Below are 15,933 nucleotides of genomic sequence, written 5' to 3' on the forward strand. Positions count from 1 at the left end.
AAAAGTGAACTGAGATAGTCATTTTCATATTTATTTGACTTCAAGTCATCATCTCAAAATTTACAAAAGGAGAGCAAACTACTGCAACCAGGAAATCATCAGGTTAAAGCAACATACTTGGTTGGCCATGATATAACATTCTTGTAATGAACACAAAAAAAATATTTTAAGGAAAATACCATTAAAAAAATATATTTTCTGACTTATTTGGTTCCAAGGACACTTAACAAAAATTTTTCAATTTAATATTTCACTTCAATGCAAAAGATGAGCAAAAATATTCTCTGCTCAAGAATGATGTAAGATAGATACAATAATAGATACAAATAAGTTCTTAACAAAAATAATGTCAACAAATGATTACCAGTTGGAGTAGAATGCTCAACAACATTGTCACATGGAAATTTTCAAAGAAAATTTTAATAAAAGCAATGCAAGTACCATTAGCTTGGTCATTGTGGGCCTGGGTCCGCCTACAAATGAAGGATCATTTTGCTCCTCCACGCCCGGGGCCTCAGTTGCATTTGGCTGCTGCTCCCTGGAGGTGGTCTGTGATTCCGGCAAGTGCAGAAAGTGGATGCCACACTGAGAAGCTGCTCTTTTCACTCTTGGAACTTCCTGAATCCTCCGGTACCAAGCAACCAGCAGTGGAAATTCTATCAATTTTTCAGAAAGATTCTTGCAGATAATTACCTAGCCAGGAAAAGGACAAGACACATTATTCTTTATTTCTGTTTATTTACAGCAGCTCTATTGAGGTAACTACATGCCACAGAACACACACATTTGGAATGAGTTTTAGTGCATCTGTACAGCTGTGCATCTACCACTGTAATGGAGAACTCGACATGTGGGTCACACCACAGTGATACCCGTGTGACCATTTTCAGTCAATTTAGCTTCCCTGGGCAGTTGCAAGCAACCACTCATCAAGTTTCCTTGTTATACTTTTGGCTTTGCTAGAATTTCATGTAAATAGAATCATAAATATGTCTGTCTTTCTCAATTAGCATTATGTTTTTGCAATTCATCCAGGTAGTTGCTTTCATCAGTTGTTTGTTTTTTTTTAATTGTGATGCAGTAGTTAATGTAAGGCTTTTACTTATTCAAATTAGAAAAATTTGAAACCATTACTCCTGATGTACTTTAGTATCCCTTGGGCATATGCTTTCTCTTTAGCATCATCACCAAACTTCAATTTCTTTAAAAATTAAGATGTTCTTGCTCTTTGTGAGGCACTGAATGTTATATCCATAGAAACAGTTACAATAACACAACCAGATTATAATTGATGATTATGAGCAGATAAGTAATAAGGTCAAATCATAGAAACTCTCTACCAATATATGTAGCAATAACCATTATCAAAGCAAGAGCCAGTAAGGACAGATCAGTGAAAAATTCACAAATATATATAAAGTTTACTTTGCTTTAACTGGACTGTGAAATTAAATAAGCACAAGTAATTGATAAGGTAGGTTTTATACAGAACTCTTTGTATACTACAAGCACTTAAAATACTGTCATGCAAAAAAACTGAGTAAATGAAAAGAAAAATCAATAAACCACTTATTACATTCAAAGAATAAATCCTCAAATTAGCATTTCTCAAACTGCTGTTTATGACCCATTTAGAGGCTGTGAAATCAACATAGGTTTTTTTTTTTAAAAAAAAAAAAATAGGCTGCATAGTAAGATAGGTTATTTCACAAGTATTCATAAGTATATAAATTGTTATATATAATATAGATATTTGTAATCACTCAATCACCTTATACAATGCACTATTTATTGTCAGTGGAAAAAAGGCTTAAAAACCATTGTCTAAATGGCACTCTGGGAAGCAAAAACTTTTTAATCCTTAGAAAAATTCTTAATTGCCTGGAAATAGATTATGTGCTAAGGGAACTGCACTTAAGTCATGATAGATTAATCAAATAAGAAATGTTCTTATTTTTCCACCTTCCTTAACTCTCCTTGGTAGTGATTTATTCTTATTTGTTAAATGCATATGGCATCTTTCCTTCCTTTGGAAAGTAAGGTGTGATTAGGTAACTATAAATCATGTTTAAGAGAAATTGAGGAGTTTTACTCTGCATGATAGGTCAACCCATTTAATCAACATGCCAGGCTGCTCTACTAATATCCAAAGAGCTCAGGAGGTACTGAACCACATTCATTACACTCAAGAAGATATATATAAGGAAGCAGCTAATGAAAAATGTGTGCGGGGAAAATTAAATTTGCTCCTGAGAAATGATTTTTTTTTAACCTAGCTGATAAGATTAAAACCACTATAAATATAAGTTACTTAGGGACAAGGAAATAACAGAATTTATTCTTAAAATAATGGTACAAAAATAATTGTTAGCAAGAGCACAAAATGAAACTCTAGTAGCTTTATAATTAATTGTAATGAAGGTCTGAACTGTCTGAATAAAAAGTGAACTAAAGTGGGGGGAGCTCATAAGCAATGTGCATTCAATTGGATTCCTTTTTAACCTATCCCTAAACTTTCCAGAGGAGAGGGGTTTATCAGGCCATCTGGGGTTAACACTACAAACTGATATCCACTGAGAAGAGGAGTAGCTCAGAGGTGGTGTAGACACAACCTGGCCACTTTTGCTGCTATTGTTTGCATCGCTGACTTTATTCTGTTTGGTATAAGTGGACTTTTCCCCTAACTCCTCTAATTTTGACTTCTGATACTTCAAACATTGACTTGGCAATGCTGACCGCTCTTTTATATTCCTGGCCTTAATCGTGTACCAAAACACTCCAATCCTAGGGCCAGCTCTATGTTGTGATCTTGGTTCCTGACCATGGACTTGATTCTGGTCACATGGACTGCCACCACATAATGGCTCAGTCTTTTAGGCACCATTTGAACTAAAACAACTGCTTCACAATCCAGATGACTTTAAAGAGGGTAAAGTAAATAGAACAGAAATAACACCAAGGCTTTGGCAAAGAAATATTAATTCTTAAAAGAAAATGTGCAGATCCAGGAAAAAAACAAACAAACAAAAAGATATTTTGAGAATTAGTTTATATACAGAGGTCAAAAGAGAAGAATTTAATCATATAAGTGCATGTAACAGAAAAGGCTGACTATACAAGTTTTCCCCTATTTTAAACTCAGATGAAAACAAAGTTCCTTGGTAGCATTAGGTAAATTTACTCAGTAGTTGTCAGGCAGATGTCCTACCGGGTAGAGAGGGAGAAAGCCCTACAATTAGGAATACTTCAGCTCCAGTGAATCCTAGCCAGTAGACTAGTACTTAAATGAAGCTACAGTTAAACTGCAAATATTACAGATGTCTGGATAATGATCTACAAACACTCCTGTTAAGTGAATCCAATGTTTTATGTCTAGCTGAGTTTGGAGCAAATCCTTGTTTTCTCTGTCGCCTGTTTTCTTTGGAGCATTCACCCTTATTTAAATACACATTATTTATTTAATTACTTACATATGTCTATCTTCCCCTAGCATATATTAACTCCATGAGGGCTGGGACCTTATCTGTCATGTCCGTCCCTGGATTCATAATACTCACCACAGTGCCCGGCACACAAAGTAGGGTTTCAATGAATTAATGGACGTGCCGCTTTGATACAATTCTTATGCAAGAAGAAACAAACACAATTATCCAAGAAGATCAAGAAGACGACCAACAGTACGTAAAATACTGAAATCTAAACAACTCCTGAATCTCTCCTTTACATCCTTTAGGTGTGAACTGATTTTGGTTTCTAGTCTTCTTTTGTTCCCATTTTCAAGAAAAGAGAAATTTTTAAAGAAAATACCAACTGATTAATACCACCTAACTTAGTGAAGCACCAATCTCCAAATATTTAGATTTTCATTAGACACTGTCACTCATCTCTCAGTAGAGACACCTAAGTGTCAGTGATATCTAAGAATGAAATCTGATATCTGATTCCTTAGTAGGGGAGAGGGTGAAATGCTTTTAAGCAAGAAAAGTACAGCTCTTGAAAGCCAACTGGAAGGCAGCACAGACAGAGAGCTTTCCATGTTTACTTCTTTTTTCCTCCACAATGTGGAAGGTGGGGAGGAAGAGATTCATATAGAGAGAGATAAATGTAGATATCAATTAATATTTATCTGTATCTTTGTTTCGACCCCTCTTCAGGAAAGAAAACTTTCCATGCAATCTATGAGAACAGAGAATCACAGATGAGGATAAAAAATTTCTGATAATATTCTGATAACTACCTAGCATAATTACATTAGTATTTAAGAGACTGTTTTCAAATATATAGCTGACCAGATTCTTCAGTGTTTTAATCCTGGAATCGCTAATATTAGAAGGTAATCACAATAGCAATTTGAAATTAAAAATAGTAACAACTGCTAACATTTTAGCAACTCAAAATTAGAAGTCATAATGAGTAACACTGAGAATTTCCTATGTACCACTGTTCTTCCACACTTCACACAAATTGTCATTTATCCCTCACACTGAACCTGGTAGGCAGGAACCATTATTATTCGACAGAGAAGAAAATAGTGGCAGATACTAATAGTTGGCCCAGAGCATAATGAATGAAATGGACCTGGGATTCCAAGTTAGGCCATTTCAGAGACGAACTTAGAATAGCGCAGCGACTTCAGGAAGCCTTACCAGGAACTGATGGATACAGGGCAGGAGCACTATATCTGCCAGAGTGAAGTAGAGGCCTTCTGCAAACACGTGCTCCAGGGGCGGGAGGGCTGCGGTGCTCGCCTTTCTGATGTGGGCTGGCTCCCTGTGTGTAGCAGCTGGCCCCTCATGCACGGTGAGCTTGGAGAATGCCATTTGCAACTCCAGGCTCTGGGATGACGAGTCCACCTCATCCCAAGTTTCCTGTTTCTGGGGCTCACTCTTTGATTTTCCCTTAGGCAGGGAAGGATCAACTCCTGCAGCCTTCTGTTGCTTCAGCTTTTGCCGACGGAGTTTGTCATCATTATGGACTCTGACGGGCTCACCAAGCTTATTCTCCAGCAGCATTATTTCTGCAGGAATGGCTGGGTGCTGGCCAGAAGAGTCTTTGAGAAAATTCTCAATAGCTGAAGGGATGGTGAGCTCACATAATCTGGTCCACTGACTTACCTATGAAACAAAACAAAAACAAGAAGTGTAAGGATGTTTCATGCACAATCTGGTGTGAAGAAAAATAACTTCCTATTGGCAACTAAAGCTGGTTTAGAGAGTTTAGGGTTGGAGATGGCTAAGCTAGGCTTTTCTGTGCCATCAGCACTACAGTGTTTCAGAAATGCTATCAAACAATGGAGGGCTAGGTTGCACTGCTAGATACCAACACACACTACCCTCCTGTATCTCTTCCTGAATAAATACTTCAGTACTTCCCCAAACCTCAAAAGTACCCTCAAAAAAGCAGGTTTTCCAAAGCATTGTAATTTGAGCTCCTGTTGACATGTAAACATTCCCTTAAAAAGTCTTCAAAGTAATTTACACAAAAGATAAAGAAGTCTCCATACCTCAGGAAATCAGTCTTAAATTCTTATGTTTCACTATTAAATTGATACACTGGCACGTATGAAAGACTACTTGATTGCTTACTGGAGGTTTTTTAAGTAAGTGAAATTTTAGTTTCCAACAGAAAGCTAAAGTTAGGTGACTGTGTTATCACTTTATGACTTTAAAAAAGAGAAAAGAGACATTGCACTTACTTCAGCACAGGCTTTCAGGCAAGTCTTCTTAAAACCCAGAAGTCCCAAGATTTCCTTCTTTGAGGGGTCTGCTTCGTATGATTTTTGGATGATGTGTCTTAGTATAACAGCAAGTCCTGCTCTACAAAAATTGTCTGGTCTTTCTACTACTGCTGGTAAACAGCAGTTCTGGACTATTGGTGGGAGCTCTTGCCTTGAAATAATCTTTATTTCTACATTTTGGGACAATACATTTTTAAGTAGTGAAATATCTGTATTTTCCTTGGTGAGAACTAGGCAAACTTTAAAGATTTTGCAGTCACAGTATGATAACAAAAATAAAGTCACAGATGTATGAAGAGGAAAAACACATCCTTCAATTATGTGAGAAAAATCCAAGTATAGGTATTCTTCTGTCATATTTTTCTTAATGCCTTTCATTTTCTTCTTTCATTGGGCCACCTGAAATACAGTGAAGTGGACCTTATGTTAGGGGGAAAAGGATGTCCTAAAGCTAATTCCATACAGGCTTTGTTGACTCCACCCCCCACTCCAGACCAAAGCCAAAAGACATTGGGAGAGACAAATCCCATCACCACCAAAGGGAAGGTTGCTGGAATCTGAGGGTGGGGTTAAGCAGCCAGGTTTGGTATAAAACCAGACACCTGGGCTTTGGGGGTTTCCTCTTTGGCTCTCCGCCAGCTCGCAGCTCAGCCAGCTCTCAGAGTGCCTTTGGGCTTCCGGGTCGGCGGATCTGGTAGATGCATTAAAGACTTTATTTCCCTATTTTCTCCCTGAGTTGTACATTTCCTCATTTCCCTTTCCCTTGTAAATAAACCTTTTATTAACCTTTTGTGTGTGTCTGTAGTGGAGTATTAATAAGTCCCTTTTAAGTGCGCGGGTGAGGACCCACAGCCAGGCAACCCGTTTTTATATTGGGGCTGCTCCGTAACACTTAGACCTTAGGATATTCTATTAGCAACTTAGAAGCGAAAATAATGGATGAATGCTTTAAAAATCTGTTCTAGAAATCAGCAAGGATTTGCTCTTAAACTGCATAAATGACTTCTAAAATAAAGATGTCCACTCTGTTCAATTAATGAGTGATTAATTTCTCCATAAAATAAGCATATCTCAATGATTTGCAACAGAATTTTCTTAATCAGGTACTTTGGGGTACCACTACAGTTGAGAACAAGTAAAGAATGGGAAATACCTAACCAAGAATGCTGAGAGCTCTGAGAAGTTTTAACAAAGCTGGTCCTGCCATATTTCTTCTGCATTATGACCCTACAATGATAACTGGGAGGATACATTCATTCATTTCCTCATGAGGAACAGACTATCCTAAAGTAAGTGTATTTTGACAATGACGAGGTGTTACATCCTGAATCATAAAAGAAAAATATTTTAATTTCTCCATTACATTAATGTTGAGGGCTGAGGCATCCCAAAGTTAACATGTCCAAAACTAAGTTCCTTATCATCCTCTTCCACACAAAGTGGCTCCTCACATGCCATCCCCATCTCAGTTAATGAAACATTTTTCTGGCTGTACAGGCCAATATCTGGGGAGTCATTCTTACTCTTTTCCTTCACACCCCCACAAACAAACCATTAAAACTTATTTTGGCTCTGCCTTCAAAGCAAATCCAGAACCTGACCATTCACATCATCTCATGGCTTCCAGTGAGATCTGTGGAATTGTTAGGGGGAAAAGGATGTCCTAAAGCTAATTCCATACAGGCTTTGTGGACTCCATCCCCACTCCAGACCAAAGCCAAAAGACACTGGGAACTCCAAATCCCATCACCACCAAAGGGAAGGTGACTGGGACCGGAGGGTGGGGTTAAGCAGCCAGGTTTGGTATAAAGCCAGACACGTGGGCTTTGGAGGGGTTCCCCCATTTTGGCTCTCCGCCAGCTCTGAGAGTGCCTTTGGGTTTCCAGGTCGGCGGATCGAGTAGGACGCATTAAAGACTTTATTTCCCTATTTTCTCCCTGAGTTATACATTTCCTTAATTCCCTTTCCCTTGTAAATAAACCTTTTATTAACCTTTTGTGTGTGCCTATAGTGGAGTATTAATAAGTCCCTTTTAAGCGCGCAGGTGAGGACCTACAGCCAGGCAACCCGTTTTATATCGGGGTTGCCCTATAACAGAACCACCCCCTCTTCTGAAATATACCAAGTGCCTCCTAACTGCACGGCCATCCCTGTCAGTTTGTTCTGAGCAATCAGCCCTCCCATCCTACTCAGAGAAAAGGCAGGGCTGCCATGCTGACCTTATCCTCTGCTTATACCCATCTCATCAAACTTCACGGTTCATTGCTCCAGCCAAAAGAGCTTGCTACTCTGCTAAAGCATGAGGTACATTCCTACCTCAAGGCCCTGGCACTTCAGGTTTTCAGTACCTGGAACACTCTTCACTTCCTTCAAGGATTTACTCAAATATCAACCTTACGCGTCATCTATATTTCAACTGCAAACTTAACCCCATACTACCTGAAAAAGCCTTTCTATTCCCTTCTATGAATAGCACTAACTACTACTGTAACATATTACATAGTTATCTTGTCTCTCCCAATAAGAATGTTCCATGAGTAGAAATTGTGTTTTGTTCATTGCTAAGCCTACATCAGGTCCAGCATCCTTTAATAAATGTATGGACGAATACATTTGGTTATATTAAAGATGCAAATATATATCTAAATTTGAAGTCAAATTATTGATGGGTGTTTTCTAGTCATAATTCTTAAGACTTTTCAACTATCATAAGTTTTGATTTGATTTATACATTTCCTGAGTCTGAAATTGCCTGTTTTAATCTGTAAATCACAATTCCACAATTGTCACTAGATGGCACTCTTTAAAAAGCATTCACCATGGAAACATAATAGGAAGATGGTGTTTTAGTAGAAAATATATTTTTTAAGTCTTTTAAAGGCTTTAAAAGTACATTTGCAATTTAAAGTACACATGCAATTCTTTATATCTGAAATATTAGTGTACCCTGAATTTTAAAAAACTTTCAAAGTACTAAATGTCTCTTAATGTTCTATATTCCTTAGATTCTTTTTTAATTTACATTTTTTATTTACACAAATGATTTTAACACATTATGGTTTCTTCAAGCAAAATCAAACATATATCCAACAATAAAGATATACAATTTGGACAGAAATAGGTAATAGCTAACTCTTAAAGTTACTCGCTTCTTAAGAAATTGTTTTTTGAAGATGCAGCATTACACTGAAATTGAGATTTTGGGTCCAAGCCTGATTCTTCCAGCTAATGATCCTGGTAAAGCAGACAATCATTCAACCTAAGTATTAATTTCCCAAAGCCTACTTTATTTCATAGAGCTGGAAATCAATATTTTATTTTACTTTGAGTTCCAAGAAAACATGTAGATGGTAATAAGTCTTACAGAAGAACTTGGGATGGAAAATAGCCTTTCTCCTTGTCCTTTTTCTTTATACCAGCCCTGCTCACCCACCTTACTTTTTTTTTTTTTTAATCAATGTAACATAATCTTTAAGCTCCTTGGTCCGTGGCATTTTTTTTTTTAATTGAAGAGCTAATAATATACAATGACAAACAAATATAGTCAGTAAAATACTGTCTTAGAAAACCTGATGTGTGTTAATGCAAATAATTACTGTTTTATAGTTTTTACAAAAACATAACAGATCTGCAGCATGGTTTTTTATTGCTTTAAAAGATTATCTAAAGGAAAGTTGTTTTATGTAATTTAAAGAAAAAAGTTTCTAACCCATGGAGTTTGTTTTCTCCATGAGCTTAATTACTTTTGTTTTTGGCACACAGAGGTGATTGTAAAACAAAATATTAAAGGCTATTTATTAAAGCTTACAGGCAAAAAAACCAACGACATTTTCTAGGAAATTGATAGTCTGTGCAAGGTTACCCTTCTAACCTACTGCTGATTAATTCACCAATCCTCTTAGGCCCCTCTTCTGAGAGAGGAATACTATAAAGAAGATCCCCTAAAGTGCTTCAAGAAGCAGATTTGAAAGAAAACATGATTGATTTCCACATTTACCCAGCAGCTGGGAAAGAGTAATAATGACATTAGTTCTGCAAACAGTTAAAAAAAAAAAAACTCAGTATCATGCTATTAATAGGTTTGATTAGGACATGTAGAAATACACACAGAAAATTAGAATACATGTATATTTGCCACTTTCAAAGGCACTTAAGATATCATTGAGTATAGGTTTTTACATGTTCTGTGAACTCTTCTCACTGGGAGCACTTAATAAATGCCAAATGCCAATAAAACAGAAGAGCAATAATCTGCCTATGGAGATATCTAAAAATTAATGAGATGCCTCAGAGAAAATGCAAAATACTGTTGATTCTTAACATATTTTCTTGAAATATACATGTTGGTGTTTTTCCTGGGAGATTAAAAATGTTTCTTAATGATTTTGGAGTTAAAAAAAAAATTTCTTGCTGGGCAATCCCCTTCCCCCATTAAATAATAATGTAATTTCTAAAGTCAGTAATATTAGCAAATCTGTACAAATTGAGTATCTATTTTTGTACTGAGCTTTTAATTCTTTTTTTAATAAATTTTAAAATTAAGACAACATTGATTTACAATACTGCATATGATTCAGAAATATAGGATTCCAGCTTTGTTTAAAGTTTGCAAATACCATAGGAAGTGAAAAAATCCCTCTTCTTTTTATTTCTATCTAGAGGATTCATTGATTTTGTGTGATGAGCCTTAGAAAGGTAGGTACTGCAGAATCATTTTCTGGGTCTCCATGGCTACTAGGGCAAAGCTCTTTGTCACTCCATATTTCATTCCTCTGAGCACAGAAGTGTCATTTGCTCTTTCTAAGCTTTGACAGGCGCCACACTGCCCCTACGCCACGGAGGCAGTGAGAGCAGCAGGTAAATCACAAAACTTGGAGAGTTGACGAAAATTAAAGGAGTGTGCAGCACTTTCTTAGATGTGCCAGTTTGGTTGAAAACATAGCAGAGGGAATCAACAAGTAAATGAAAATCAAGCTCTGGTCTCATTGTTTGGGAATCTTCAAAGATATTTTAAAATTTAAGTGGCTGAAGTCACAGGTTTAATATTTTAGTCATTTATAGACTTTTCTATTTTCTCATCCTAATTAATATAATTGGGTATTGATAAATTGAAGCATTTTACACATAAAAGGGGATATGAATTTTACAGGTTTTTTTTGCTATCTAAAACCACTTTACTACTTCATGCACCTATGTATCTGTTTCTATATCTATACATATAGAGGGAAAAGAAGAAAAAACACAGTAAACATAATGAAAATAATTATACTTCTCCAGAAGCTGGAAAAAATAGAAAGTTTTGTAGCCAAAATTCAAAGTTGGATCGCTGGTAACTAAATACAGATAAATAGCTAGCTATATATTATAATAAAGACCAAAAAATGTATATAACTTCAACAAAATATTGACCAATCACTTCATTTTTTTCCAAATAAGAAATTATCACTATGCCTAGAATTTGACAGAAACTTAACTTAATTAAACTTAATTAATGACAGAAACTTAATTAAACTTAATTAATGGTACAGTTTATTTATATCACATGGCTAAGAATTATATATCAATCCAAAAACATTAATCCAATCTATAAAGATATCTTATTTAAAAACATTTAAGAAGTTATTTTTCTTAAAGCAAATAGCTGTTATAAGCTTCAAATTTCATAAATTGGAGTATATTGAATTTTATTGCAGTAACAACTTCACCGAAGTGAACTCATCAGAATTACATTATTCTAAGCCACTGTGCTGACCTCAGCAATTCTTGATAAAAACCCTGGTGCTAAAGACAGGTTATTTGGCAATTCTCAGCACTGGATACATTTTTTTGACAGTTCCCCCTCCAGTTCTTTTCACTGAGTCCTTCTTCAACCTCTCAGTGACCTGTGGTGCTTTACCCTTTTCTCAATCTACACTCCTTTAATTACTGGCTTTCACACTTTTAATCATGCCACAAGGAAATAAATTTAATGATGCAACTCAGTATACATGGAGTAAAGCTGAAACAAAATCATGAAAAATATACTACTGATTGGTATATATTTGATAGTTTTTACTCTGGGTTGCTTCTTTGTTCTTTTTTTTTTAAATACTGACCAGCACTCACTAAATGTATCTCACAGCCTGTCATGGGTGACAACTCACCATGAAGCAGCACTGTTCAAGGAGTCCCTGTGACACAGCTTTAAATACCACACTCCTCTATGATCCCAGTCATACCTTTCCCCAGAACTTCACACTGGACATCTCCACTTGGACATTTTTCTGAACTTGTTCCAACTTCCTTAGTAGTCTTCTTGGTAAAACAGCAACACCAGATACCCCAGGCCAAGAATCCTGATATCTCACTCACCTGTTTCTCTCTCACATATCCTACTATTTCTACCCTTGAAATACGTGCTAAATCCAACTAGTAGCACCCCCACCTCTATCACTAAGTCTAAGTCATCACCATCTTTTACAAACTCTACTGCAAACATCTATTATTCTCCTCCACTCTACACACAAGCCCACTTTCCAACTATAGTGACAGTGGTCCTTTAAAAAAGTAAATCAGGGGCCTCCCCGGTGGTGCAGTGGTTGAGCGCTGGGTTGCGAAGCTGCCCGCAGCCTCTGCAGCGCCGGTTCGATCACCGGCCACCGGGCAAGGGTCCCACATGGCATGCAGACCTCTCCTGCCGCCCGCTGCTCCCCTCAGCAGTGTACTTCATCCGTCTGCCTGCTCTTCTCTCCACTACGACTCTGGTGAATTCTCTCACCCTCCCACGCTTCTGACTGTACCCAGTGCTTGTATAAATAAATAAATCTTTAAAAAAAAAGTAATTCAGAGCATATCATCTGCTCCCAATCACCCAATGGCTCCCACACACACTCTGAATAAAATCTGAATGTCCCCTGCGGCTTCAGGCCCTGATGAGACCCGTCCTTTTCTAACCTGAGCTAGCCCTCTTCCCTCTCAATCTTCTCCTGCCACTTCTGCTATTCTCAGAGATGCCAAGAACACCACTGGAGAGATCTTGTGCATGCTGCTCCTTCCACCTAGCTTGCTCTTCTCCAAGATACTCACATGGCTTCTCATTCATCTCAGTGGGGTCTCTGAATATTAACTGAAGAGCCTCCGCAGACTATTTGAATTCAAAAGTCCTCCCTAGTCCCTCATCCTGCCTTCCTTTACTTTCTAGCACTGACTAATGACATTTTTATCTTCAATGCTCAATAGTACTTGCATTTTCAGTTCAAGGAATGAATGAATGAACAAAAATGAATGCCAGTAAGTGAGAACTGTAGTGAGAACTTTAGTCTTGGTACAGCATGAGCCTTATTCTTCCTGACACCATTTTCTCTCTTCATAAATCAAAATGAAGAAACAAGATCATTCCAGTGAACTGAACAGACAAAATAACTGGAATCCATTCTCACTTGTAAATAAAGAAGAGACAGAAGTTTTTTATGTATTAATATTTAGGCAAGAGAACTAGGAAACTAGGTTCTAAATACTTAGCAAGTAGAAGATTTATAAACTAAGATGTAAATAAAAGTAACAGATAAGAACTATATACTGGTTTTTAGTCAACTAACAGTTCATACACTGGTTTCGATAACTAGCAATATAAGGTTTTTTTTTTCCTGCATTGTTTCTAAATTTATAAAATGGGAGCAATAACAACAGTACTGGTTATTTATTGTGTAGTGAGAGCCAAACAATGACTAATACTTCAGCAAGCCCCTAAATACTATTAGTATTCATTTCTAACAACATCTATTGATGTTATTAAAATACACAAAATTTGATGGATAAGGCCCAAATTATGCTTTTTATTTCCAAACTTCTGAGGAAATGTAAGGAATTCTGGTTGAACTGAAAAGGAGTCCCCCTCTACTAGTATTTGAAAAATCTATTACTGAGGCTGACAGCCAGGGAATCATAAAATGGTAGTGAATAAAAATGATAGTGTAACTTCACATAGATATTAATTGCTTAAATGGTACAATAATATTTTGATCAGTTTACAAACATGAAAAAAATTAATTAAAAAATGTAAACCCACTTAAATACCCTACATAGCAAGTGTTTAACATGAATATTAGAATTTTGTTTTATACATTTCACAAAATAACACTATTTAGTTGCAAATCTCATCCTATTTTCTTACAATTTACATTTTTTAAGTTTGCCCCAACAGTTAGAGAGCAGCTAGATAACCTTAAACATCAAAGGCTAGAAAAGGAGAGAAAAGAACTGAGTTGCTTCAGTGTTTACTACTGTAGAGGATACATTTTCAGAGGGCAAAACCCAATAATTGAAGTGAGGTATTTGTTTCCTCATGCGAATAAGAAGCCAGGAAAACGTTTAGAAGTAAAAAAGCTTACTGTAACCTAAGCCTAAGAGAAGTGTGTCATGTCCTCTCTGGAGAACCAGGGAATCATCTGTTGCCATAGAATCATATTGCTGGCAACTGGCCTGACCTCATAATTAACAAGGACCCACAGCACCAAATGTTAACAACGCCAGCACAATCTCCACAGCAAACAATACCTGCTCAGTTATGGTCCAAATGTTTCCTAAATCTTAGCAACATTCAGCAGGCTACTTTGAATAATTGAAGATAAAACAATGTATTTTTATCAACTAAAACCTCTGTAGGTTTTAGCTGACTAGGCTCAGAAGGGAAGATGCTGTTAGAAAGGTCATTTGGACGCTCAGTATTTGTTCTTATTTTAAATCACAGTTGATACAGAAGCTACAAAGTAAACAGGTTTTAAAACATTTATTGGCCCACTACTAAGTTCAAGTTTGAGCTTTGCTGAAAGCAGGGAAACAAATAAGCAAATAAACACATCAACTGATAAAACAATTCAAACCTTAACTGGCTTTCCAGACTTATTTTTTGAAGTTAGAGCTCTTAAAATGATGTCAAGTGTAACTTGAAACACAATTTCAAATAATGAGTATGCTTAAGGCAAGCCTCTCAGGAGTGTACACTCCCCACCAGGCAGTCAGGCAAAACCAAATTAACAAAGATTAACATTTGTCTTGTTAAATATGACAGCAATTCCCCCCACTGTATTTTTAGCAACTTCTTTTCACACTAATATTTAAAAATGGCCTCGTTTATATGTTTGGTACCCTCACATCACTAATTCTTGATAGCTTTTGCGTTTTTCTCGGTTAAACACTGCTTCTACACATAAGCTTAGGGAAAAAAAGAAGTAATCCACCTTCATCAACAATTTAGCACAAGATGGATTATCAAACGCTGGCATCTCCTCAGCATTGAAGAATTTATGCCACGGAATGACGACGCGGCATTAAGGAATCATGACGTTAAGAATAAAGGGGGCGGAGGGTTGAAGAGAAGGCACTTAAGCCCCAAATACGGTAGAGCTGGGGTGCGAAACACGTGTATCTGAAGAAAATTTTGAAGTCAAAGCCATTTCCTTTTTATTTATTTATGCGTTTATTTATTTATGCATACAAGAACCGGGGTGCAGGCCAGAGGTGGGGGGGGGGCAGAGTATTTACCAGAGCAGAGTGGGGAACAGAACGGGCAGACTGACTGAAATACACTGCTGAGGGGAGCAGCGGGTGAGTCAGGAGAGGTCTGCCGCGCCATGTGGGTAGCTCCCTGGCCAGCCAGGAATCGAACCCGCGCTGCAGACACTGCGGCCAGCTTCCCAGCGCGGCGCTCGACCCGCTGCGCCACCAGGATGGCCCAGAGCCACTCCCTACACACTGAGGCGAAAACTTTCCTCACAAGTGCAGACCCGCTGTGCCAGGGCTGACAGGCGCGAGCGGCCGCGGTGAGGCAAAAGCCCTCGGGGGAGCCGCCGGCCCGTCCTCGCAGGCAGGTGCCGTCTCCCGGCAGGCGCGGCTGAGGGGAACAAGCGTCTGGAGAGCCGGGCGAGGGCGCGCGCTGAGGCCCGCAGCTGCAGCGGGCGCACAGGGCAGCCGACCAGACCACCCGGGCGGCCGAGGGGCCCCGGGCGCAGAGAGTCGCCGCCCCCGCGTCGTCGGCCCCGAGACCCGAGCCGCGGCGCGGTCGCCGGGGTCGCGGGGCCGGCTGAGGCGGCGGCCCGGACGCCCTCTTTACCTGAGGCGCCGCCAGGCGAGGAGGGCGCGTGAGCGCGTCAGCCACGACCGCCGCCCGCTCGGGACTCCGAGGCCGCTCGGCGGCGTCTTCGCCCGCGCGCCGCCCA

General features: G+C 38.3%; 1 protein-coding gene across 9 annotated transcripts in view; it reads right to left on the reverse strand.

The window, feature by feature from the left end:
* Nucleotides 1-15,888, reverse strand: part of GSTCD (glutathione S-transferase C-terminal domain containing) — a 104,278-nt gene extending 88,390 nt beyond the window's left edge. For 3 of the 9 annotated variants that reach the window (XR_008551567.1, XR_005124790.2, XM_054694580.1), the window contains exons 1-4: nucleotides 14,107-14,170; nucleotides 5,696-6,136; nucleotides 4,647-5,114; nucleotides 442-693 (exon numbers count right to left, since the gene is read on the reverse strand). Coding sequence is in view for 6 of the 9 variants with exons in the window: in XM_054694580.1 (XP_054550555.1) it covers nucleotides 442-693; nucleotides 4,647-5,114; nucleotides 5,696-6,115 (1,140 nt within the window). In the remaining 3 variants the exon portion in view is untranslated. Of the gene's footprint in view, nucleotides 1-441; nucleotides 694-4,646; nucleotides 5,115-5,695; nucleotides 6,137-6,890; nucleotides 7,062-14,106; nucleotides 14,172-14,955; nucleotides 15,252-15,827 lie in introns of those variants that run through there. The other 6 variants (XM_054694584.1, XM_054694582.1, XR_008551568.1 and 3 more) reach the window with 6 other exon arrangements.
* Nucleotides 15,889-15,933: the final 45 nt, after the last annotated feature.

Source organism: Talpa occidentalis, unplaced genomic scaffold, assembly GCF_014898055.3.
Source record: "Talpa occidentalis isolate TD23 unplaced genomic scaffold, MPIMG_talOcc4v2.1 talOcc4.13, whole genome shotgun sequence".
Lineage (NCBI taxonomy): Eukaryota > Metazoa > Chordata > Mammalia > Eulipotyphla > Talpidae > Talpa > Talpa occidentalis.